This window comes from Lepidochelys kempii, chromosome 9 (genome assembly GCF_965140265.1).
Source record: "Lepidochelys kempii isolate rLepKem1 chromosome 9, rLepKem1.hap2, whole genome shotgun sequence".
Taxonomy (NCBI): domain Eukaryota; kingdom Metazoa; phylum Chordata; order Testudines; family Cheloniidae; genus Lepidochelys; species Lepidochelys kempii.
In genome coordinates this window covers 5,359,364-5,383,222 of record NC_133264.1, presented here as the reverse complement: position 1 = coordinate 5,383,222, position 23,859 = coordinate 5,359,364, and the positions used below count along the sequence as shown (strand labels likewise).

General features: G+C 54.2%; 1 protein-coding gene across 3 annotated transcripts in view; it reads right to left on the bottom strand.

Annotated features, from left to right (window-relative positions):
- Positions 1-3,308: 3,308 nt before the first annotated feature.
- MASP1 (MBL associated serine protease 1) overlaps positions 3,309-23,859 on the bottom strand; it is a 73,255-nt gene continuing 52,704 nt past the window's right edge. Inside the window, exons 11-16 of one of the 3 annotated variants that reach the window (XM_073359067.1) lie at positions 16,522-16,656; positions 10,547-10,660; positions 9,847-10,032; positions 8,582-8,649; positions 5,949-6,048; positions 3,309-4,276 (exon numbers count right to left, since the gene is read on the bottom strand). In XM_073359067.1, coding sequence (XP_073215168.1) covers positions 4,086-4,276; positions 5,949-6,048; positions 8,582-8,649; positions 9,847-10,032; positions 10,547-10,660; positions 16,522-16,656 — 794 coding nt within the window. In that variant the 3' untranslated portion in view covers positions 3,309-4,085. Of the gene's footprint in view, positions 4,277-5,948; positions 6,049-8,581; positions 8,650-9,846; positions 10,033-10,546; positions 10,661-16,521; positions 16,657-19,995; positions 23,686-23,859 lie in introns of those variants that run through there. The other 2 variants (XM_073359065.1, XM_073359064.1) reach the window with 2 other exon arrangements.

The following is a 23,859-nucleotide window of genomic DNA, read 5'->3' as shown; positions in this document are numbered from 1 at the left end:
TGGGCCAATATCTCTCTAGCAAGCAGGGGTGCCCCCCGGCAGTTTCTGCATGGTACGCACAGCTGACCCATTCTCCCTTCCTTGTCCTTGTTGTAGCAGGTCTGGAGGCTGTCACTGAGTGAGTCCAGTGGGCAGAACACAGGGGCCGGCCCGTGGTACGCACCGTGCGTAAGGAGTATACAGCTGCGGGTGCCTGACCCTTGTTGGTCACAGGGTCAGCGAGTGGACATGCTCCATCCCAGTGACCTTGTCCTCATCCCTGGACGGAGCAGCCAGACTCTGCCTGCCTAGTGCTCTCCGCAGAATGAGCTGGCCTCTGGCTGCAGAACAGGTCTTGTGCCGCCAACAGGTCAAGAGGTGCCAGCAAAGGTGGCGTCTGTCACTGCTTTTCCTTTTCTCTTCTGTGCCCTGTTTTCTAGCCCTGCAATGATCAGCTGCTGGGTGAGCACAGAGGGACCAAAGCCCAGGACAGCACCTCCGTGCATTTAATGAACAAAGGGAAGTGGGCCAGATGGGCTCCGTGTCCAGCATCAGTGATTAACTGCAGAGCTATGAAAGGAGAGAGGAAGAAACTTTCTTGTAGCAGGTTTCAGAGTAACAGCCGTGTTAGTCTGTATTCGCAAAAAGAAAAGGAGTGGGTTTGTGGGGGCGGGATGGATTTGTGCTGGAAATGGCCCAGCTTGATTATCATACACATTGTAAAGAGAGTGATCACTTTAGATAAGCTATTACCAGCAGGAGAGTGGGGTGGAGGGAGAGAAAACCTTTCGTAGTGGTAAACACCCATTTTTTCATGGTTTGTATGTATAAGAACATCTTCTGTATTTTCCACAGTATGCATCCGATGAAGTGAGCTGTAGCTCACGAAAGCTTATGCTCAAATAAATTGGTTATTCTCTAAGGTGCCACAAGTCCTCCTTTTCTTTCTTGTAGCAGCAATTCATCAGCTCTGGCTGGGTGAGAGCTGCCCTGGAGCTGTCGAAGTGCAGATCCTAGAGCCCAGTGGTTGATGCTACAGGAGCCAGACTTTCATTTCGCCCTTTCCTAAGAAAAAAAGTTTCCTAAGAAAAAAAGGCCTGTGAAATACACTCTATGGGGCTATAGGCCACCGGCTCTCCTCTGCCCTGGTGTGAATCTGAAGTGACTCCACTGAAGTCAGTGCGTTTATTTCAGATCTGGACCAGTGTGTACCTCTGAATAAAATCTGGACTCCTTTTGCTAGAGATGAATTTGGATCAGCACCCCAGATCTGGCCCCCTGGATCCAGGCCTGTGTTTGGATCCCGTTTTTGCAGCTCGAACCTCTCTCAGCAGGCCGAATCCACCCAGCCTGAAATATGGCAAGGTTTGGGTGCAGATCTGGATTTTGAACACTCCTCAGGGTCCTCAGGAGCCTTTGCTGCAGGGATTTGGGGAGATATGGGGCCTGATTCTGCTCTTGGTCACCCCAGGGGAAAGCCAGTGCCAGTGAGATCAGAGTCAGGGCTGGGATATGTGGTGCCCGTCTCAGAGCTCAGACTCAGATGCATCTCTCCCTGCATCACAGACCCGAGTGGAGTGTTGTAAAGGGGCGGGTGGGGGGTGAGTCTCATCTGGCTTGGGGTTTTGCCTGGCTGAGCTGAGATCTCTCACCCCACAACAGGTCACCCCATTCTTCCCTTCCACTGTCTTTTCTGGGAAGTGACCCAATAACCTTCTACCTGCAATTCCCCCCCAGCCCCCACCCCGATATCTCCCCCATCCTGCCTTCTTCAGGGGAGAAAGACAGCCAGAAAGGTTGTATCACCAGGGTCTCCCAGAGGTCAATGTCCAGCCCACTCCCCATTCTATGGCAGAGAGCTGACCCCTCAACTCAAGACTTAGCAGGAAAGTAGAGGGACTGACTGGTTTTCAGCTAGTTTGATGTGAAATGTACTTTTCTGGGATGGTAGCTGCTTGCTACTTGCCCAGCCACATTGTTAATTTCTGTTACTCTCTCTGTTCGCAGCCTACGTGCAGATACCTCCCGGCTGGCTGCCGAGTGCTTCTTTAAGGCTGTTTCAAGGTTCTAAATAATCGACCTGCAAGGCGTAAGCCAGAGTCATTTTTAACAAACCCTATTCACGTGCAATTGTAGAGACCTGCTTCCGATCTTCCTTCCTGAGCGATGCTAGAAGAGCAATAGCTAAACGGCCGCCCTTGCGGTAGCTCAAAGGCAAGAGAGAATACGAGCCCAAGTATTACACAGGTTGCATGGGAGTGCTGCACAAGGCACTGTGTTCCCTCTATGTTGCATACATCGTCTGTGTGCATGATGTGGTTTTTTGCACGTTACATGTTGCATCTTGCAAGGAGCATTGAGTGTTTGGGTTGCATGCTGTGGACTGAGTCGCCTGGGTCTGGTGGATCTTTCAGACCGCGCAAATGAAGCCAGGAAAAGCAGATGTGGAAGCTGGCAGAGCTGACAGAGTGGAGAGCTTTATTATGCACATCGTCACCATTGCAGCCTTTTGGTACCTGACTGGTGAGCGTCCCCCAGCAGGAGCAATGGTGACCTAGGGCCTGGTCAAAGCCCACGGAAATGGGCGCCTGTCTATTGAGTTCAGTGGGCTTTGGGTCAGTCCTGTGGGCACCAGTTGTCTCAGCCTCACCTTATTTTAAGAGGCTTTAATTAGAGTCTCAGACATGGAACGCCTCAAGTGCAAATGCTAGGTGCCACCAGCAGGCCTATGTGTTCCAGCAGGCCTGGGTCTGACCTGGCTGCTGCTCTGCTCAGGGGGAGTTTTGTTACTGATTTCGGGGGGGGGGGGCAGAATCAGGGCATAGATTTGGACCAAGTTCTGCTTGCTGTAAACCCCTCCTCACCTTTCCTTTGGTATGAATACTGGGTGTTGAAAGAATAACATTGTTTAACTTGTGGGTTACTAAGACGCAGCTGCCGACTAGAGACAACAAAGACACTGGGAGAGGGAATGGAGAAGTCACATGGCGATCATTGGTTGTACGCTGAGGGAAGAACTTGAAACTTCCAAAGGTCCAGGACCCTTTGGTCTGGCAGATCCTGAATTCGGAGCGGCTGCATGTTTTGAAAGACATTCTTCTGCCTAGGTGAAATTCACCCCTGGGCAGAGCCGGACATGCCACCTAAGTCCCACTTATGACTTAAATGTGACATAGATCTTGTGCTGGCTTTACACAGAGGGGTGAATTTCAACCACTCTATTCCCAGAGGCAGAGAAGGAGTATCTTTCTCAGGCTTGTATCTGTAATTTTCACTCCATGCATCTGAAGAAGTGTTTTTTTTTACCCACGAAAGCTTATGCCCAAATAAATCTGTTAGTCTTTAAGGTGCCACCAGACTCCTCGTTGTTTTTGTGGATACAGACTAACACGGCTGCCCCTCTGATACATCTTTCTCAGAGTTGATCCTGGAAATATTACTGGGCGTTGTACTTTGAATGCTCCCATTAGCATCACAGTCGAGAATACTTAAGTATTTGCAGCATTGGGCCCTTTGTTTGCATAGCATAGGCTACAATTAATTCGAAGCACTTTTACAAACATTCAATGGTCTAAAAAATAATGATTTGGTTTAAGGAGCAAAGTTTCCTTTGCCGTGTTTCATAACAGAGACGGTTTGTGAAACCCCATTTTTTTTAAAGTCTCATGGGTTTTGTAAAACCCCAAACTCTGGCGGGGCCCCCCCAGTCTAAATCAGCAGTATTGATTATGGCATCAGGTTTATCCTGTGCTTTCCTGGTCAATGAAGTTACAATGGAATTGCAGAGTGGTCCGTCCGTGGCTCTTGGTGCCTGGAAACCAAGGGGAAATTGGCTTATCCCTGCAGGATTGGCTGCAGAGATGGGCTCAGGTCACAGGTCAGTTCAGGTGGGTGCAGGAATCCAGTCTAAGCCTTTCCTACCACTATATCCTGCGGGAATTTACACTCTGAGGCAGGCAAGGCATCTCCCTGAGGTGGCTTTTTTGGCAGAAATTGGAACGACCCATTCATGTGTCATCGACTTAATTGTCTGCTGCAGAACTGGCAAACTTGGTACTCCTCCCAGCTGTTCTCACCTAGCCAGGGTTGTGAGCAGGCCAGAGAATTCAATATTCCACCCCAGTGACCTGCTTAATCCAGGCCAAGCTCTTGGACACATTGGAATACACTCCATACCGATCATTCTGCCCGCATCCATCTCCCCAGGACACTGTGCCAATCAGCTGCCAGTGGTTATTCTGGTTGGTTAAGGTGACCATGGGCCCCCCTGAATCTCCGCTACAAGCATCTTTTCCTCCTGTGGGTAGAAGAGAAGGGTGGTCATTTCCGTGGTGCCCAAGGGACCCAAACGCGCCGCAGACTTTGCAAATTGCTACTCCAACTTTACGGACAGGGTTAGCCACGTGCCCCCACTAAAATGCAGCCACCTCTGAGTGGAGAATGTGGCAACTCTTTACCAGTGCACAGCAAGGCTGAGAAGCGATTTAAGGTGGGAAGGGAGGAAGAATTCTGGACCTAGTTGAAACTAAAGGAGAACTAGAGGGAGGCAGAATGACCCAACCTAAAATTTGGCCAGGACACCAGAGTTAACACCCTGGAAAGTGATCATAGAATATCAGGGTTGGAAGGGACCTCAAGAGGTCATCTAGTCCAACCCCCTGCCCAAAGCAGGACCAATCCCCAATTTTTGCTCCAGATCCCTAAACGGCCTCCTCAAGGATTGGACTCACAACCCTGGGTTTAGCAGGCCAATGCTCAAACCACTGAGCTATCCCTCCCCCCAGTGTAGATCCTTTAGTGACCACATGTGGCCAGGACCTCGGTTTGATGTTTCCTGCAAAGCAGGGTGACCAGATGTCCCGAATTTATAGGGACAGTCCCGATATTTGGGGCTTTGTCTTATATAGACACTTATTACTTCCCACCACCGTCACGATTTTTTACACTTGGTATCTGGTCACCCCAATCCAAAGACATCCAGCACAGGAGAAAAGATGGGTTAACTTCTCAAACTGGTTTCAAGGAGATGTGAAAACCAGATGTTAAGATGTCACCACATCTTATCAGGAAACCGGGCCTGGCATGGTATGGGCGAATCTATCTGTCCGGAACCAAACCGGAAGCTGCGTCCCCTTTGAATCCCCTGCACTAGTTGTGCGGCGTGAACCTCTGTCCATAAGCCCATCCCCACTGCAGAATTTCCCAGAGTTCATGGCTGTAAGGCCAGACAGTGAGCATCTGTTTTGATGTCTCATCCAACGCAGGCCAGAGAAGCTCACCCAGGGATTCCTGACAACAGCCCAATAACTTTTGGTTGCATTAGTCAGAGATTTTCAAAGCGTGGGGCATGACCCTGTGGTGCGTGTAAGGACTGGACACGGCTGAGCTGAAGGGCCAGAGTCAGCAGCGGGATCTGTCCGGATGGGAAGCAGGAGGGGCTCTGTGGAGGCAGTCTCGGCTGCCAGGATCTGGCTCCCTCCCCCCACTGCTGCAGTCTCCCTCCTCTTCTGGGGAGGCAGACACGGACTCTGAGTGGGGGGCTGCAGGCTGCACCCTGGGAATACTGCCCTTTCTCTGACAGACAGAGACCCCTGCTGGCCCCAGCCCTTCAGCACAGCCTCAGGGCACAGAGCCCCATCCACGTCCCCTAATGGATAGAGCCTGTTCGGGGGAAGCAGACAGGGCCATGCTGAAGGGTCACACCCCGCGGCGGGTCAGCACAAGGGCTGTGCATCTCTTCAATCCACCATAAGCTCTGCTGGGTGGCGCGTAAGCCTCGTGCTGGCCTCTCCACAGGGTGACGTGCCCCTTGCCCCCTCTTCGGACGAGGAGTTGGTAAAGACCTGTGTCCCCCTTTAATGTTCACCCCCTAGCCAGGTGTCTAACAGCATGAGGGTGAGACCTGCCCCCTGGGGCGGATGGAAGGACACACTTGCACCAAAGCTGCTGTGGGTAGAAGGGAGCTGCACCTTCTTTCTCTCCAGCGCAGATCATATCATCCGTCACCTTTTTCTGCAGCCTCGCATAGGCTTCCTGGCATAACGCATGGTCAGTGAGCGGGATCTCAATCTGCAAGACAGGAAAAACACTTCGTTACCAGGTGCCCATTGGCTCGCGGGGGCCCCTGCTGTATCTACGCAGGCTTGGAAGGATCCAATTTGTAGTGGTAAATGTCACTAAATGTCACACACCGCACCCTAGAGGCACACAAACCGCACACACGCAAACCAACGGAAAAATATTTCCATCGAGAGCAACTGAAATTCACACATTGCCCAAGTCAGAAGAATGCTGCTTGAGAAGCTGTGAGCGTTTGAGTCAAGGCTAAAATGTTGACACCTGATAGTCACAGTTTGCATCGTAATGGTTTATAAAGCTTTAACTTTTTGAATCTCCGCCTCAACTGGCGAGAAATAATCCTCTAATCTCCACCTTTGCCTGCAGCCCCCATGATTTCTCACACCTGTGAATATTTAAATGGCTAAAAATTGAAAAAAAAAAGCGTATAAATAAACACCGATGTTATCCACTGAAATGATAAAAAAAATTAAAATTGAGTTCTGCAAACACCTTGCCCGCCTTCTCTTTCTAATATGCTGGGACTGACACAGCTACAACTACATAAGCCCGAACAGCCTTTAGTCTAGCAGTATCCTATTGCTTTATGTTATGCACACCCTTGGCTGGGGGTTGGAAACAGGGATTGAACCTGGGACATCTGGACCCCCAAGTGAAAGTGCCTTTGCTGAGCCAAAGGAGCCTTCCCCCCGTACTCAACACTGCAGCAGGTTTCTTAACTGCTATGTGGCCGAGCCGCTGTCAGAGGGGGACAGACCACCACGACACGCCGGCGTGGAGCATACACCTGTAACCGTAGCAGTTAACCTAGAGAAATCGGAGATGGAGAAGACCCAGCTCCTTGTGTATACTGAAAGCTTCCTTATCGTGTCCTACTTGAAGAGGGCAGGAGTGGGCGTTCACGCCGAATGCCTTCATGCAAAGGGTCTAATCCTGCCCTCAGACACGTGTGTGCAGTTCCCATTCACACTCGTGTGTTTGATGACAGAGTCTGGCCCAAAGCATGATGGAACAGGGAGCAAACACAGCTTAGGACCAGGAAGGGACACGAGGACACAGCTGCTCTTACTAAGCAGAGGTGGTGGGGTGAAGAGGTGGACATGGGGCTCCTATGCCAGGGGGATGATTATGGGCTCTCCCTGTATTTGCCAAAAGGTGTAATCTACCTATTCTTGATTGTCTCCTGCGCTCTTCTTGACTTTGTAGGTTATGTCTACACTGCGATCCCAGGTGTGACTCCAGATCAGGTCGACGGACCCATGCTAGCTTTACCCTTGCTAGCCTGGTGAAGAATATCAGTGTAGCTGCAGCGGCGTGGGCTGTGTGAGCATGCCAGAAACCCTGGGGACAGGCTCACATTGCTGAATTCAAACTGGAGTTATCTGTGGGATGTCCGAGGGCCCGTGTTACACAGGAGGTCTGACTAAGTGATGACAGGGGTTCCTTCAGGCCTTGAAATCGAATCAATGACTGCACTCAGACCTCCGGCAGCAGTGGAGACATGCCGTTAAATTTTAAGCTCTTCAAGGCAAGGACCACATGTTCCTGTGTGTGTGGTGAGCCCTTGACCACATTGTGGGCACTATCATCATCCAGACAAATAATAATTATGCTCCGGGGCTAAACTGGCACCATGAGATCTGCCTGTAGGTCCCCCAGCACCTCCTGTTGGGGTTTGTCTGGGAAAAGGATAACTGGGAAAAGGACGAGCCATCTGGGCTGACCTGCAAACTAACATCACACTGAAGAGGTGAAACCTTGGTGAGGTCTGGTGGGGCTAGGGTTAGCAGAATATACCATGTTCCCATTGGATGCAGCGTTCATGGACAGCCTGTTGTAAAGGGAGAGAAAGCCAAGCCATTTGGATTCCATTAGCACAGCTGATATTACACGTCTCCAGTTGATGCTGAAGGTTTGACCTGCTTCTCCTTTGGACTCTGCTGCTGGCAGCCTCGTCCACAATCGATATATATCAAAGCCCCCAATGCCTTGTAGCCGAGTGAAGCGGTTGAGCAAAGCGCTCCTATTTGCTCATTGCTCAATGGTTGCATACGTGTCTGTTGGTTTCTCCCAGGTCGCTGGCTGCATGCAGCGATTTTGGAGAAATGATGCTAGGCCCGAGTGGTGTGTTTACTCATGTTCAAGGCCCTGGTGGCTGTTTGATGGCAGCAATGTACACAACAGGCATGGAGTTTGGACCCACTCGGGCTTTAGACAGGTGCATTTTTCTGCGGAGTTTTCCAGGCAAGGCACTACCAGGATTCCAGCAGCCCTTGCTGGCTTTCCTGCTGTGTCTGTGGTGCTGCTCAGCTCCCAGCACTGGGCAAACCTGAACTCTCACTTGGCTACCGAGAAGGAGGCCAGCGCCAGCATCCTCATTTTACAGCTGCGGTAGCTGAGGCACAAAGAGGGGAAGTGACATGCCCAAGGTCACAGAGGAGGCCTGTGTCAGAGGCAGGACGCTGGACCCCACCCCTGTGCTCAGGCCCCTAGATCCTGCTATTCTCAGGTTAATAGTTCTCACCTCCATCAAGGCTTCAGGGCGTTTTTGCAAGAATTGCTTCCCCCATCCGCTGACAACGACCATGGCATCTGAAAGCAAAATCAAGAAGAGTTTGCTAGCAAAGAGATACTCGGGTGTGGGAAGAGGATTCTGCTATTAACTGGACCCTGCTGAACATGGCAGTGAATCAGTCTACGTGTTAAAAGAAAAGGAGGACTTGTGGCACCTTAGAGACTAACAAATTAAGTCCTCCTGTTCTTTTTGTGGATACAGACTAACACGGCTGCTACTCTGAAACCGGTCTATGTGTTAGCATCTTTCTAAGCCATTCCTTCACTACCCCAGAAGTGGCCTGTCTCCAGGCAACTGTTATCTCCCTTGAAGCAGATTTTGTACCCAATATGCCTGGTTTGTTGTACAAGAGGAGTCCAGGGCAGGCGTATAGATTCCTCTCATGCAGCCAGCTGCATCCGTAATTGCCCTTCCACTTAGCTGCTCTGATATTGGCCTGAGGCACTGATCCTAGCTTGTAAGTCCCCTTTTCTGAAACTAGGTGCTGTGAGGATCACAAGCAAAGCAGGTCTTGGGAGAGAAGGCTGCCTGGGGAGATGTGAGGCTCACACACACGGCGAGCGGTTCTTGAGAGAGTCTGTGTCTGACTGTCTCAGGCAGAGGAGATGCCTGCTGGACCAGTCCTCTGTCCCCTTTGCCTAGGGGATAAAGAACACAGCAGCCAGGAGAACCAGAGAGAGAGAAAAAACTCTGGGGGTTGGATCAAAGAATCACATGGGTCAGAGCTGGGCACCTCTAGGTCATTTAGTCCGTGCTGATCCCAAGTCAAGATTGTCCCTATCACATATTTGCTAGCACTTTGTCCAGTGACTGACATGAAGGACCATCCAAACCTTCCTTGGGGAGATAATGCCATCATCCCATAACAAACTCCTCACAGCTAGGCTGGCTGTCATGAAAATCTTTCTAGCCTTTGGATCAGTTTTGCCCAGTGGCCTCCCACTAATAGCCCCTTGAGGCATCATAAGTACTTCCTCTCCACCCTCCTTGGGGTCTCTGTCTTGCACATATCTTCTGGTTACCGTATCCACCTTGGTCTGTGTTTAGCCCGGCAGTTGGGCTTTATGGCCTGCTCGCAGTGGGAGCTGCCAGCTGATTGGCACCTCTGCAAGATCAGTCCCTGAATCTCAAGAGCTGTAGCAAGTTTTGTTGCCTGTTTCGGAGCTGGCCCAGCACTGTCCCTGGGTGGGCGAGGAGAAAGAGCCAGCTCTTGCCTTGGTGGTGTGAACCATCAGGAAAGCAAATCGGCATCACGTAGTCATTCAGCACCGCCTGCTCAGACAGCTCCACCAGGCCTATGTCGTACTCAAAGGTGGCCGCCCTGTAGGAGGGGTGGATGATGATGTTCTTCGGCTGCAGCTGCTGCTCGGTGTCGTCTTGCTTTAGAGTCCGGTGTTTCCCTGTGAAGAAAGAAGGGCCAGGGAGAGGTGGCTACGTGCAGTTATGAGAGGCCATCACCCTACCCTCCTAAAGGGGCGTGAATTCCCATTAAAGTCATTTGGGGGCTTGGAGAAGCAAATAGCTCAGAGCAGGACACGTCCTAGCAAATTTGTGCCTGGCAGACATAATGTATCATCATGACACAGCTAGCTTGTGGGGCTCCCATGGCAGGGAACCCAGTTCAGCAGGAAGGGGCAGAGAGGAGCCACAGAGAACATCAGAGACTGTATATTGAAGGGTTCCTGGAGGAAGTGGTGAGCCAGTGTGTGAACCAAGGACACACACAGCAATTTCACAGGGGAATGGCATAAAGGGTCCTGGCCTGAGTCCACTTTGCCTTTAATTACCCAGGCCATGGGATCTTGGGAGAGCACCATACCTCTGCCCGCCTGGAGGGACTTGTAGTCAGTGATCTGTCTCTGCCCCATCGCCACCCCTTGAGACAGTGTGCAGTGCTGATTGCTGGTCACTCACCCAGGATTATGCTGAATGATGAAGGGCTGACAGCATCCGAGCTGCGGAAAACTGGGTTCTCCAGTTCCAGTTCCTGGTGGAGGCAGTGAGCAGCAGTGACAATCCATTTGGTTCCTAGAACATAAAAGAGTCAGAACATCTGTCCAGTCCAGCCCAGTCCTCAAGCATGGGATAGCTCACAACACCCACCCAGCCCAGTGCCCACGCACGGGATAGCTCACAACACCCACCCAGCCCAGTGCCCACGCACGGGATAGCTCACAACACCCACCCAGCCCAGTGCCCACACACGGGATAGCTCACAACACCCACCCAGCCCAGTCCCCATGCACGGGATAGCTCACAACACCCACCCAGCCCAGTGCCCACGCACGGGATAGCTCACAACACCCACCCAGCCCAGTGCCCACGCACGGGATAGCTCACAACACCCACCCAGCCCAGTTCCCACGCACGGGATAGCTCACAACACCCACCCAGCCTAGTGCTCACGCACGGGATAGCTCACAACACCCACCCAGCCCAGTTCCCACGCACGGGATAGCTCACAACACCCACCCAGCCCAGTCCCCACTCACGGGATAGCTCACAACACCCACCCAGCCCAGTCCCCACGCACGGGATAGCTCACAACACCCACCCAGCCCAGTGCCCACGCACGGGATAGCTCACAACACTCACCCAGCCCAGTCCCCACGCACGGGATAGCTCACAACACTCACCCAGCCCAGTCCCCACGCACGGGATAGCTCACAACACCCACCCAGCCCAGTCCCCATGCACGGGATAGCTCACAACACCCACCCAGCCCAGTGCCCACGCACGGGATAGCTCACAACACTCACCCAGCCCAGTCCCCACGCACGGGATAGCTCACAACACCCACCCAGCCCAGTCCCCACGCACGGGATAGCTCACAACACCCACCCAGCCCAGTGCTCACGCACGGGATAGCTCACAACACCCACCCAGCCCAGTGCCCACGCACGGGATAGCTCACAACACCCACCCAGCCCAGTTCCCACGCACGGGATAGCTCACAACACCCACCCAGCCCAGTCCCCACGCACGGGATAGCTCACAACACCCACCCAGCCCAGTCCCCATGCACGGGATAGCTCACAACACCCACCCAGCCCAGTCCCCATGCACGGGATAGCTCACAACACCCACCCAGCCCAGTCCCCAAGCACGGGATAGCTCACAACACCCACCCAGCCCAGTCCCCATGCACGGGATAGCTCACAACACCCACCCAGCCCAGTCCCCAAGCACGGGATAGCTCACAACACCCACCCAGCCCAGTCCCCACGCACGGGATAGCTCACAACACCCACCCAGCCCAGTCCCCACGCACGGGATAGCTCACAACACCCACCCAGCCCAGTCCCCAAGCACGGGATAGCTCACAACACCCACCCAGCCCAGTGCCCACGCACGGGATAGCTCACAACACCCACCCAGCCCAGTGCCCACGCACGGGATAGCTCACAACACCCACCCAGCCCAGTCCCCACGCACGGGATAGCTCACAACACCCACCCAGCCCAGTGCCCACGCACGGGATAGCTCACAACACCCACCCAGCCCAGTCCCCACTCACGGGATAGCTCACAACACCCACCCAGCCCAGTGCCCACGCACGGGATAGCTCACAACACCCACCCAGCCCAGTGCCCACGCACGGGATAGCTCACAACACCCACCCAGCCCAGTCCCCACGCACGGGATAGCTCACAACACCCACCCAGCCCAGTCCCCATGCACGGGATAGCTCACAACACCCACCCAGCCCAGTTCCCACGCACGGGATAGCTCACAACACCCACCCAGCCCAGTCCCCACGCACGGGATAGCTCACAACACCCACCCAGCCCAGTCCCCACGCACGGGATAGCTCACAACACCCACCCAGCCCAGTGCCCACGCACGGGATAGCTCACAACACCCACCCAGCCCAGTTCCCACGCACGGGATAGCTCACAACACCCACCCAGCCCAGTCCCCACGCACGGGATAGCTCACAACACCCACCCAGCCCAGTCCCCACGCACGGGATAGCTCACAACACTCACCCAGCCCAGTCCCCACGCACGGGATAGCTCACAACACCCACCCAGCCCAGTCCCCACGCACGGGATAGCTCACAACACCCACCCAGCCCAGTCCCCACGCACGGGATAGCTCACAACACCCACCCAGCCCAGTCCCCACGCACGGGATAGCTCACAACACCCACCCAGCCCAGTTCCCACGCACGGGATAGCTCACAACACCCACCCAGCCCAGTCCCCACTCACGGGATAGCTCACAACACCCACCCAGCCCAGTCCCCACGCACGGGATAGCTCACAACACCCACCCAGCCCAGTCCCCACGCACGGGATAGCTCACAACACCCACCCAGCCCAGTTCCCACGCACGGGATAGCTCACAACACCCACCCAGCCCAGTCCCCACGCACGGGATAGCTCACAACACCCACCCAGCCCAGTGCCCACGCACGGGATAGCTCACAACACCCACCCAGCCCAGTCCCCACGCACGGGATAGCTCACAACACCCACCCAGCCCAGTCCCCATGCACGGGATAGCTCACAACACCCACCCAGCCCAGTCCCCATGCACGGGATAGCTCACAACACCCACCCAGCCCAGTGCTCACGCACGGGATAGCTCACAACACCCACCCAGCCCAGTTCCCACGCACGGGATAGCTCACAACACCCACCCAGCCCAGTTCCCACGCACGGGATAGCTCACAACACCCACCCAGCCCAGTGCCCACGCACGGGATAGCTCACAACACCCACCCAGCCCAGTGCCCACGCACGGGATAGCTCACAACACCCACCCAGCCCAGTTCCCACGCACGGGATAGCTCACAACACCCACCCAGCCTAGTCCCCACGCACGGGATAGCTCACAACACCCACCCAGCCCAGTCCCCATGCACGGGATAGCTCACAACACCCACCCAGCCTAGTCCCCACGCACGGGATAGCTCACAACACCCACCCAGCCCAGTCCCCACGCACGGGATAGCTCACAACACCCACCCAGCCCAGTCCCCACACACGGGATAGCTCACAACACCCACCCAGCCCAGTCCTCACGCACGGGATAGCTCACAACACCCACCCAGCCCAGTCCCCATGCACGGGATAGCTCACAACACCCACCCAGCCCAGTCCCCATGCACGGGATAGCTCACAACACCCACCCAGCCTAGTCCCCACGCATGGGATAGCTCACAACACCCACCCAGCCCAGTCCCCACGCACGGGATAGCTCACAACACCCACCCAGCCCAGTCCCCATGCACGGGATAGCTCACAACACCCACCCAGCCCAGTTCCCACCAGTGTTCCCTCTATTTATGACAGGCCATCTGCGCAAAAAATTTCTTCTGTGCAAATTTTTGTGCACGCGGTGTTTCGCCGTGCACGCAGGGTTTAGGATCTGTGTGTGCGCCCACACGCACAGCTTAGAGGGAACAGCGGTTCCCACCCACAGGATAGCTCACCACACCCGTCCAGCCCAGTGCCCACGCATGGGATCGTTCACAACACCCAACCTCCTCTCTAACAATAACCCTGCTTATAATGTACACGGCACCTTTTATCTAAGGGTCTGCAGGCCCTTTACACAGATCAGTTACATCTCTCAACACCTCTGCTCCATAGGGAGCACCATGCTGAGAAAACACTGGATGTCCTCCAGGCCATCGGCTGCTTTCAAAAGGTTTCTTGGTCCCCAGGGCTGGGCGGTTATGGCGTCTGAACTCCTTCCACTGGGGCGGGGGTGGTCATTCACACCTGTACGTGGGGTCTGCACTAGGGCCAGGCACCGCTTACGTCCAAATGGGACCAAGAAACCATGTGCTGGACTCTTGGTTGAACTGGGGCTCATGTGGGAGGTAGACCTCGTGCTGAATTTCACCCCATGTCCAGAGGGGCTGCTCCACAGTCCTGGGGCCCGGGGCTGAGCACAAGAGAGAAGCCGCCAAAGCCCACTGACCCTAAGGGGAGTCCCAGCTCTCAGGGCCTTTCAGGAGGGGAGCCCTGAGACCCACTACTGGCTGGTCAAAAGAAACCGATGGCAAGAAGGTGGCCAAAGAGCCACTGATCCATCAATACAACCCAGGAGTCATCGTTGCCCAGCAGGAGGCTCTCTCCTGTGCCCCACCGCGGTACCCACCAAACCCAGCCACCCCGCTCCTGTCGGTATTTCGTAGGGGGATGGTGAGTTCCTTGAGTCTTTGCAAGGAAACCAGCTGGCAGCACTATGTCATTGTGCTCCCCCACCACTGGGGACAGAGCCCACGCGTGAGCTCCAGGCAGGGTAAGCAGGAGGCTGAGATTTCTGCACAGAGGGGCTCAGTCCCCCTCCATGCGCAGGCCTTGGCATGCAAGAGCGCAAGGTCTGCACAGGGACTAGACATAGCGGACGTGGTTCGACACTTGGGCCTCCGCATGCTAATGCGGCTCGGAGGTGCTCATTCCCCTCCTAGGCCTCCCCACTTTCAGGCGGTAGGAGTGATTGTGCTACACAGGATCGGGCTCTGCAGCATAGGTTTAAAGCAGAGCATATCTTTACTTAAAAAGTAGCATTTTTTTTACACAGCGCACAGTCAACCTGTGGAACTCCTTGCCAGAGGATGTTGTGAAGGCCAAGACTATAACAGGGTTCAAAAAAGAACTTGGTAAGTTCATGGAGGATAGGTCCATCAATGGCTATTGGCCAGAATGGGCAGGGATGGTGTCCCTAGCCTCTGTTTGCCAGAGGCTGGGAATGGGTGACAGGGGATGGATCACTTGATGATTCCCTGTTCTGTTCAGTCCCGCTTGGGCACCTGGCATTGGCCATTGTCGGAGGACAGGATACTGGGCTAGATGGACCTTTGGTCTGACCCAGTATGGCCGTTCTTATGTTCTTATGTGTCCTTTATAGCCAATTCCCCCAGCAGTGTGTGTGATCAGATACCAGGGGCATGGCTCGCTTAACAGTACTCTTGCCTAGTGGGCCAGTCACTGGTGGGTTCATGTCTTATGTGTGGACTCCAAACCACCCCCGTTTCTGATCCAGGGCAGCACGAGGGGGTCCCAGAGATGCCTTTTTGGAATAAGGTATTAAATTGTCCCCTCTGCTGGCTGCCTGGTTGGAAGTTAAAGTCTTGTTTCACCCACAGGAAAAAAATTGTGGGTGCTTAGCACCCACTGGCAGCCAGCTCCCCCTTTTGCCCCCCCAGCGCCTCCCGCCCACTTGCTGCCACACCGCTCAGAACCTCCCCGCGCCTCCCTGCCTCCCAGCACCTATCACCCGGCGTGATCAGCTGTTTCCTGGCGTGCTGGAGGCTCTGGGAGGGAGGGGGAGGAGTGGGGATGGGGCACCCCGGGGGGAGGGGGCGGAACTGGGTGGGAAAGAGGCGGGGCAGGGCAGGGCAGGAAGAGATGGGGCAGGATGGGGGCTGGGGGAAGGGATGGGGTGGGGATGTGGTCTGGCGCGGAGCGGGGGAGGGAAGAGGTGGGATGGGGGCGGGGGCTTGGGGGAAGGGGTCGGGTGGGAGCAGGGCCTGGGGTGGAGTGGGAGGTTGAGCACCCCCCGGGCCTGGAGGAAGCCGGCGTCTATGTCGTGTTTGAAGAGATCAGGGGAGAACCCTTGTGTCTGAGCTGAATTTTCTTCTCCTGGTAAAACAAACTCCACTCTTCAAGGCTGCATGGGGTCTATTGCACATAGTGATGGCTTCATAGCCCTCCACGGACACTGAGCAGTCAGTGTCTAACTCATGCAATGCACTCCAGGGTCTCTGGATAGCATTGTGTCAAACCAGATGTGATTCTACTCTGTGCCATACGAATCGCCAGTCAACCAGGGCTTGCTCATTTTCCTCTGAATTCTTCGAGCTGTTGAATCAGAGCGTTATCGCTCCAGTCATCAGCCCAGATGACGCCGAGTACCAAAGAGATTCTTACCTAGCAGAGAGCCTCCGCAGAAAGGCTGCGATCCCCTATACAGCATGGCGATCCACGGAGATACTCCCCGCTGGGCATAGCGTCCATTGGAAATCCGAGCCAGCAAACTCCTGGAAAACTTTGGCTTCCCACACACTGAAACCGCAAGGAGTAAGGTCAGACGCAAGAGAGACATATGTGAAACCCCACCTGAGAAACCGAGTTTTCTAGCATAGATGGAAGCAAATCCCCAGATCAGTTGTTTACACTGGTTTTATTGGGAATTTGAGTAAAACTGGAGTAAAGATTGCGTCAGGACCCCAGGATTCGGCTTAGTCAGATGTTACTACAAGACATCAACAAGAAATCATCTCCTGTTGAATTCTAAACAGTTCCCAAGACCCCTTCCCCCTCAGTTCACCTCCCCCGCATCTGATGTCATTTCTCTAAATATATCCAGCGTAAGTGTGATGGAGTTACCTGAGAGTTACTGGATTATCACAGAGCAAAATAAGGCCCCTTGGCATCCCTGAGACGCAACCAATGGGGACCCCAGGCCTCCAGAGAGAAAAGGCTCATGGAGCAACTCACTTTGCAGCCCGTATTCCATAGATTTGGGTTTTTTTTAAAATGTAGCTGCCCTTTGGGACAAGTCCTGAGTCCCTTGGCTGGGTTCTGATGCAGGCACGTTGCCAAGGAAGCCAATGGCAGTAGGCGGTGAGAGTTCCAGAGGTGACCGAGTGACTTAGAAGCACAAATAACACTGAAAGTCAAGGGGACTTACACTCGTAAATCTTTCAAAGTTTGTCTTACATGGCGTTGTACACCAGGGGCTGTGGGACCCAGGCTTGTGGTCTCGGTGTTTCCAAGACTGTGCCGGAGTGTCCACGCTGCACTGGAGACCTGGGTTTACAATGGCCGTACCTGGGTCTCACAGCCATGCTAACGTGTCTCTATTGCACCATGCAGACCTTCTGCCTCAGGCCTGCAGCTCGGCCTACGTCCGCCCTGCAGCATGACCAGCCGAGGACCAGAGTCACGGCATGACTCGGGTTCTGACCCACCCCGCAGCTGGATCTAGGGCCTCGCTCCTGTGTGCTCGTTGACCTGAATCAGGCTGATTTGAGTGTGGACAGAGGAGCGGCTTGGGCTCAAACCAGAGGCCAGGCAGGACTTAGTGCGCAGTTTAGATACTCTGGAAAATCCCCCCTCGAATGAGCAAAACTGAGACAGGACTTTAGGATCTGGCCCTCTTAAAAAAGCTCTTGAGTAGCTCTTGAAAGTCTTGGAGTCACTGTGGAGAGTTCTCTGAAAACATCCACTCCGTGTGCAGCGGCCGTCAAAAAAGCAAACAGAATGCTGGGAATCATTAAGAAAGGGATAGGTAATAAGACAGAAAATATCATGTTGCCTCTAGATAAATCCATGGTACGCCCACACCTTGAATACTGCGTGCAGATGTGGCCGCCCCATCTCAAAAAAGGTATATTGCAATTGGAAAAGGGTCAGAAAAGGGCAACAACAATGATTAGGAGTATGGAAAAGCTTCCATATGAGGCGAGATTAATAAGACTGCGACTTTTTAGCTTGGAAAAGAGATGATAAGGGGGGGGATATGATAGAGGTCTATAAAATCATGACTGGTGTGGAGAAAGTAAATAAGGAAGTGTTGTTTACTCCTTCTCATAACACAAGAACTAGGGGTCACCCAATGAAATTAACAGGCAGCAGGTTTAAAACAAGCAAAAGGAAGTATTTCTTCACACAGTGCCCAGTCAACCTGTGGAACTCTTTGCCAGAAGATGTTGTGAAGGCCAAGACCATAACAGGGTTCAAAAAATAATTAGATAAATTTATGGAGGATAGGTCCATCAATGGCTGTTTGCCAGGCTGGGCAGGGATGGTGTCCCTAGCCTCTGTTTGCCAGAGGCTGGGAATGGGCGACAGGGGATGGATCACTTGCTTATTACCTGTTCTGTTCATTCCCTCTGGGGCACCTGGCTCTGGCCACTGTAGGAAGACAGGACACTGGGTTGGATGGACTTTTGTCTGACCCAGTGTGGCCGTTCTTATGTTCTTATAGCCTAGCCCATGCAGCGTCGCACTGATCATAAATCCTGTATGTGCATGATCCATGGTCTCCCATGGTATGACTCTGAAGCATGTACGTTAGTCTTTCTAAAGGAAGGTGTTATTCACTGGCAATGATGGGATGGGACTCAAAGGCCTGTGTAGTGGGGTAGTCACCCCGCTCCGCCCCTGAAAGGGTTAAAAGCCAGCCCTTGGAGCGGGCTGGGACTGAAAGCCAAAAAGGAAAGGCTGAGAGGTGGCCAATCAGGGCCAGGCCGGGCCCTATAAAAGAGCTGCAGGGCCAGAAGGCACTTAGTCTCTCTCTAGCTTTGGAGTGAGAAGAAGCTGGCTGCCTGGGAGCACAGAGTACCTGAAGCAGACCAGTGCTAGGAGAAGGGCAAGAGGAGCTGGGGAGCTCCAGCCTGGCAACTCCCCAGGCTGAGGCCTTGTTAAAGGCCTAAGGAGGTACTGGGGCTGCAGAGATACAGCCTGGGGAAAAGCAGAGGCAGCTGGTCCAACCCCCTTGCCAATGATGAGTGACCATTACAGACTGCAGTCTGCCCCAGGGAAAGGGGGCTAGATGATGACTGGCAGTAGCCACTGAGGTAAGGTGGGCCTAAGGGGAGGGGGTTCCCCTGGGAGGGGAGACCCAGAGTGTGGGGGTGCTGCTGTGGGGCAGCACTCCTAGGAACGGGCACCAGGGTCTGGGAGGGACACGGGGAGCCAGTGGCAGGCAAGACACCGGCCAGCAGGAGGCGCTCCGAGACTGGAAAGAGCTAATTCCTGGACTGACCAGCAGGAGGCACCGTAGTGGTGAGTGCTCGATCTGCTACAGCCTGGCACTGGGGGGGCAGGAGGGGTGAACTGCACTCAAAGAATGAGCCATGCTGGAAGATGGACCAGCACTCCAAGAGCTAGGACTGGGGTGATGGATTGGCACGGTGCATGCCAGCAGCTGGGGATGGGTCGGCGTGGCATGAAAAGCTGTCAGACCACTTAGAAACTTTGAAAGCAGCCTTTTAGTTAGCCCCAGGTTTGATACTCTATAGTCCCTCTCTCTCCTTTATTAGAAGGATGTTTGCATGGAGGTATTTGCTTGTTTCATATGCATTCCTCTGCTCCTTCCTCTCTGCCCGAAGACACCTCAAAGATGGTCTCGATGCAGAGGAGCGCGTTCCCTGTTTTGCAGTCCTCAGCAAGGAGAGGACACTTGGTCATTGGTAGGTTGAATCCCACTGATGCACACAGGGCTAAACTGATCATGGGTCAGGAAGGAATTCCCCACCCAGGGGCACGCTGGCAGGACCCAGGAGTGATGTTTCGCTTCTCTTTGGGAGCAGGGATTGTCTGCTGGGATCAAATAGGTGTATCCACATATGGCTAGTTGCCCGTGGCCCCAGGGGTTGGACGTTGGTAAGACTCACCCTTCCCATTATTCCCCGTGCTTTGGCGCATTATTTTTGTGATTGGATTAAGAAGAGGAGAGAGCTCGTGGCTCAAGTGCATTGGGAGGGGATGCACATCAAGAAGAAGCCCTGAGGTTGTGGAAGTGGGAGGAGCACAACACTGCAGGGTGAATGCAGGTTGCAGGCCCATGAACTTCACTCAGGCGGCAGTCTCCTGGTTCGAACAGTGGATTGCCAGGACACGTGCTTTGTTCATACCAGGGCTTTATTTCCTTCCCGGTAAGAATGATACAGACAGTCCATACGCAGCGTTCGACAGCTGACAGAATAGAGTACAAAAAATATAATATCTTCTAACTACGTGGCGTAGTCGGGATTACAGGCCGTAGCATGTGTGTACCACAGACATGTTCCTTTGGTCTCCGGAGGATCTCGCTCCTCTTGCTGCTATCTGCATTGCTTAAATGATTGTGGGTCAAAGCCTGAGGGTCTAGTTCAGTGTTTGCTCACCCCATACCCAGGTAAAACTCCCCAGGTCTGAGTAAAAACAAGCCAGAATAGTAAGGTTCGGCCCAACAGAAGCTATATGCAGGTATCCATCAGAGAGCAGCTACCCTTCCGTGTTTTACTAACCGGCATCGCTATGTGAGTGTACGTGGGGGCTCACAAGTACACAGAGGAGAGAGTTTAAACACCTGGAGAGCTAGACATGCACAGAGTGTGGTTTTTTTGGTTTGTAAGAGCCGCTTTCGCTGAAATGCTTTTGCTGTAAATAAACACTTTGCTTTAAGGAGGCATCTGGTCACTGGGTACCACCGTCACGCTCCATTGCAGGAGCTGAACGTAATGGGACTGTAGTCCCGACCCAGTTTGAGAGAGGGAGAATCGTGTGATTCCACCCTACGCCAGCTGACGACTCGAGGCTTGAGGCTCAGGATGGGGGAGGCACTCGGAGACCAGGAGGGGTCAGCAGTGCCATTTGCCCAGTAGCTGTGACATGCACCACACCCAGAAACAAGTCTCCAGTGAACCTGGGGTTGACTTCTGCCCAAATCTGAGTCAGTTTTTGGAGTCATGCTGAAGGTATCAAAACTCAGGAGTTTTATGTGGCTTCAATGTGCAACCAAGGGAAACATGGGAGATTTGGCTTTGGGAACCCTCCAACTCAACGCAGAACTCACATGGGGCATACCCCACTGGAAATGAAGTGCAAGGAAAGGATTGCAAATGCCTGCCAAGCCACACAGCCCTGGAAGAGAGGGAAGACTCTTGCAGTGCGCGTGCGTCTAGCGTGGAAACTCCTTTGCCTGGCTTTATTCTGCTTTATACTCTGCCCATCTCGCTCTCAGAACAAGCTGGGTTTGCTAGCAAGAGGGATTCGTCCTCTCACCAGGCATTGATAGTGTTAAGCTCCAACGCACACGCTGCAAGTCACAGCATCACACGCTCAGCGCGGACAGTGGGGCCCACTGGACTCTAGAACAGGGAAAGGGTCATGCGTAGTAAGTGCCATGAAATGCACCCAGACTCTCCCCATCTGGGATGAAGCTCAGGCCATTGCTTGGCAGTCTGCGCTTTGTAGGGGGAAGACGGAAAAGCCTGGGTGTAGTGCAGTGCAGAGGTCTCTCAATCACTGAACCTCTGTTTGCTGTGCTTATAGGCTTCTCATGCCACAGGTGTAGTGGGCATAGCCTCATCATCGCTAAAGAACTGATGCTATCCTAGGAAAGGGAGCAAGGAAACCTCCACCCAGACCCCAGCCTAGGGCACCAATGGAAGGGAGCAGGATGGATTTCACACCCTTTGCTCCTGTGCATCCACACTGAAAAGCCAGCTCCGAGTTTAGCAGCTGTGGCATCTCAGCGCAGAGAAGATGGAGGCGGAAACAGCAGGGAAAGCATGCACCGGGTGGGCTCGATTTGGAGCTGATGGTGAACATCAATCCAGGGGGTTGCTGAAGTCAGTGGAGTGACTCTGGATCTACACTAGTGTAAACGATATCAGGATCTGGCCTCAGAGGACAGAGCTGGGATATCTTGTTTCACTCTGAATTCTGGTCAGTGACCCCCGCCCCCAAATGCATGTCAGTTAAGGGCAGATTCTGGTGCCTTGACCTAGCCAGAAGCCCTGGTGGAACCATGGCCTTTATTCTGGACTGATGTTAGGACACCACTGACCGCCTGGTGCTGAAGGGAGCTTGGTTTGAAGATAAAGCAGGATAAAGAGATCAGCAAGAACCCCCTCCCCTCCCCTGTTATCGCTATCACGGAGGTGAGCTCTTTGTCTGGAGTCAGGGTGAGGGGCTTTGTGGGCCCTGTGTCACTTCAGCTGGGCTTTCCTGCCTCTCCCCGCCCCGGGGGAATTTCAGAAGTGGGTGTAGTGCTGGTGGAATGTGCTGGCTTGACAGCCCTGGGTGCTGATGGCCTCTCTGCACAGTGCGGGGTGCGGGTCAGGCAGCGGCAGGGCACGGCTTCCCCCGTGAGGGTACGTCAACCCTGACCTGAAGGAACCATCCCTCAGCAAGCGTGAGGGTGCAGGTCAGTCTCCACAGCCCCACCCAGTCCTTGGCCCCTCTGCGCAGATGCCGGCACAGGGGCCAGGTAGCCGCGGAGGTATCTTCTGGGTGACATGGATGCCTGTCCCGCTAAGGAACCTGGCTGAGGTCCACCAGCTCACATCCCATGAGCCGCTGAGCGGACGTTTCCTACGACCGCACATGAAGGAACGTGATGCCAAGCAAACCTCGTGAAATAAGGCTGTAGGGGACTGAGTGTTGCAGAAGACCAGAGTCGTGCCTGCTGGCTGGGGCGAGCTCATCTCTTCAGCTCAGGATCCAGGAATGTCCACCTGTGTGAGGATCCCATCTTCTCCCCCACCCAGTCCACGTAGTTAGACACTTTGGTGTACACCCCGTACACTTGCTTGCTTCCGCACTCTTCTGGCCCACCCCACGAGACCAGGCCTTGGGCCACCCACCTCTGGGTCCTGGGGTCCTGAATGACGAAGGCTCCTCCGCTGTCTCCCAGGCAGGTGTCCTTCCCCCCTTCATAATAGCCAGCACAGAACATATTCTCGGTCACGCTGTAGTTGCCCGAGCGGGACTCGTAGCTGGTCTTGCACTCGGCATGCAGTACCACCGGCAGCTTGACGTACTGCAGGATGTCGGACAGCGTCCTCATCCCCGAGCTGATGATCTCGTCCACGGTGATGTTGGGGTTGGAGATGCCCCAGCCAGCCACCAGGCCCAAGGTGTTGGGGTGAGGCCCTTCCAGCTCGTGCTCAAACTGGGGCAGGCAGACTGGCATTACGTAGGCATCCATGGTCACCTTCTCCTTCAGCTTGACCAGGGCGATGTCATGGTTGTAGTTCTGGATGTCAAATCCCCCGTGCAGGATGATCTCCTCCACCGTCCGGTTGATGGCATCCTTCTTGTTCCTCACGTCATGTAGGCCCAGGTAGACTGTGACGTGTTCCTTGGACACTGGGATGATGGTGTTGTCCCGGCGCTGGGAGCGGAGGACGTGAGCCGCCGTTAGCACCCAGGAGTCAGAGAGGAGGGCCCCGCTGCCAAACCACTTGTCGTTGGGGACCCTGGACGTGTCCTCCACTACGATCAGGGCCTGCCAGGGGAAGAAGCCGGGCTCTGCGTTCCGCCCTCCAATGATGCGCTTGATTATCCCGGGGAGAGGGCGAACTGGCTGGCCACACACTGGTGAGAGAAAGGACAGGACAGTTAATCTAACGGGGCAAGCACTTCCACAGGAAACAGCAGAAAGGCGATTCTCCAGTAGATTATGCCAGTTTGGATTGGTCTCTTAAGAACCAAATACTCTTATTTCTGTCCCCAGGGGCCAATCCTTGTTCTCGTGGACATCTGTGCTGG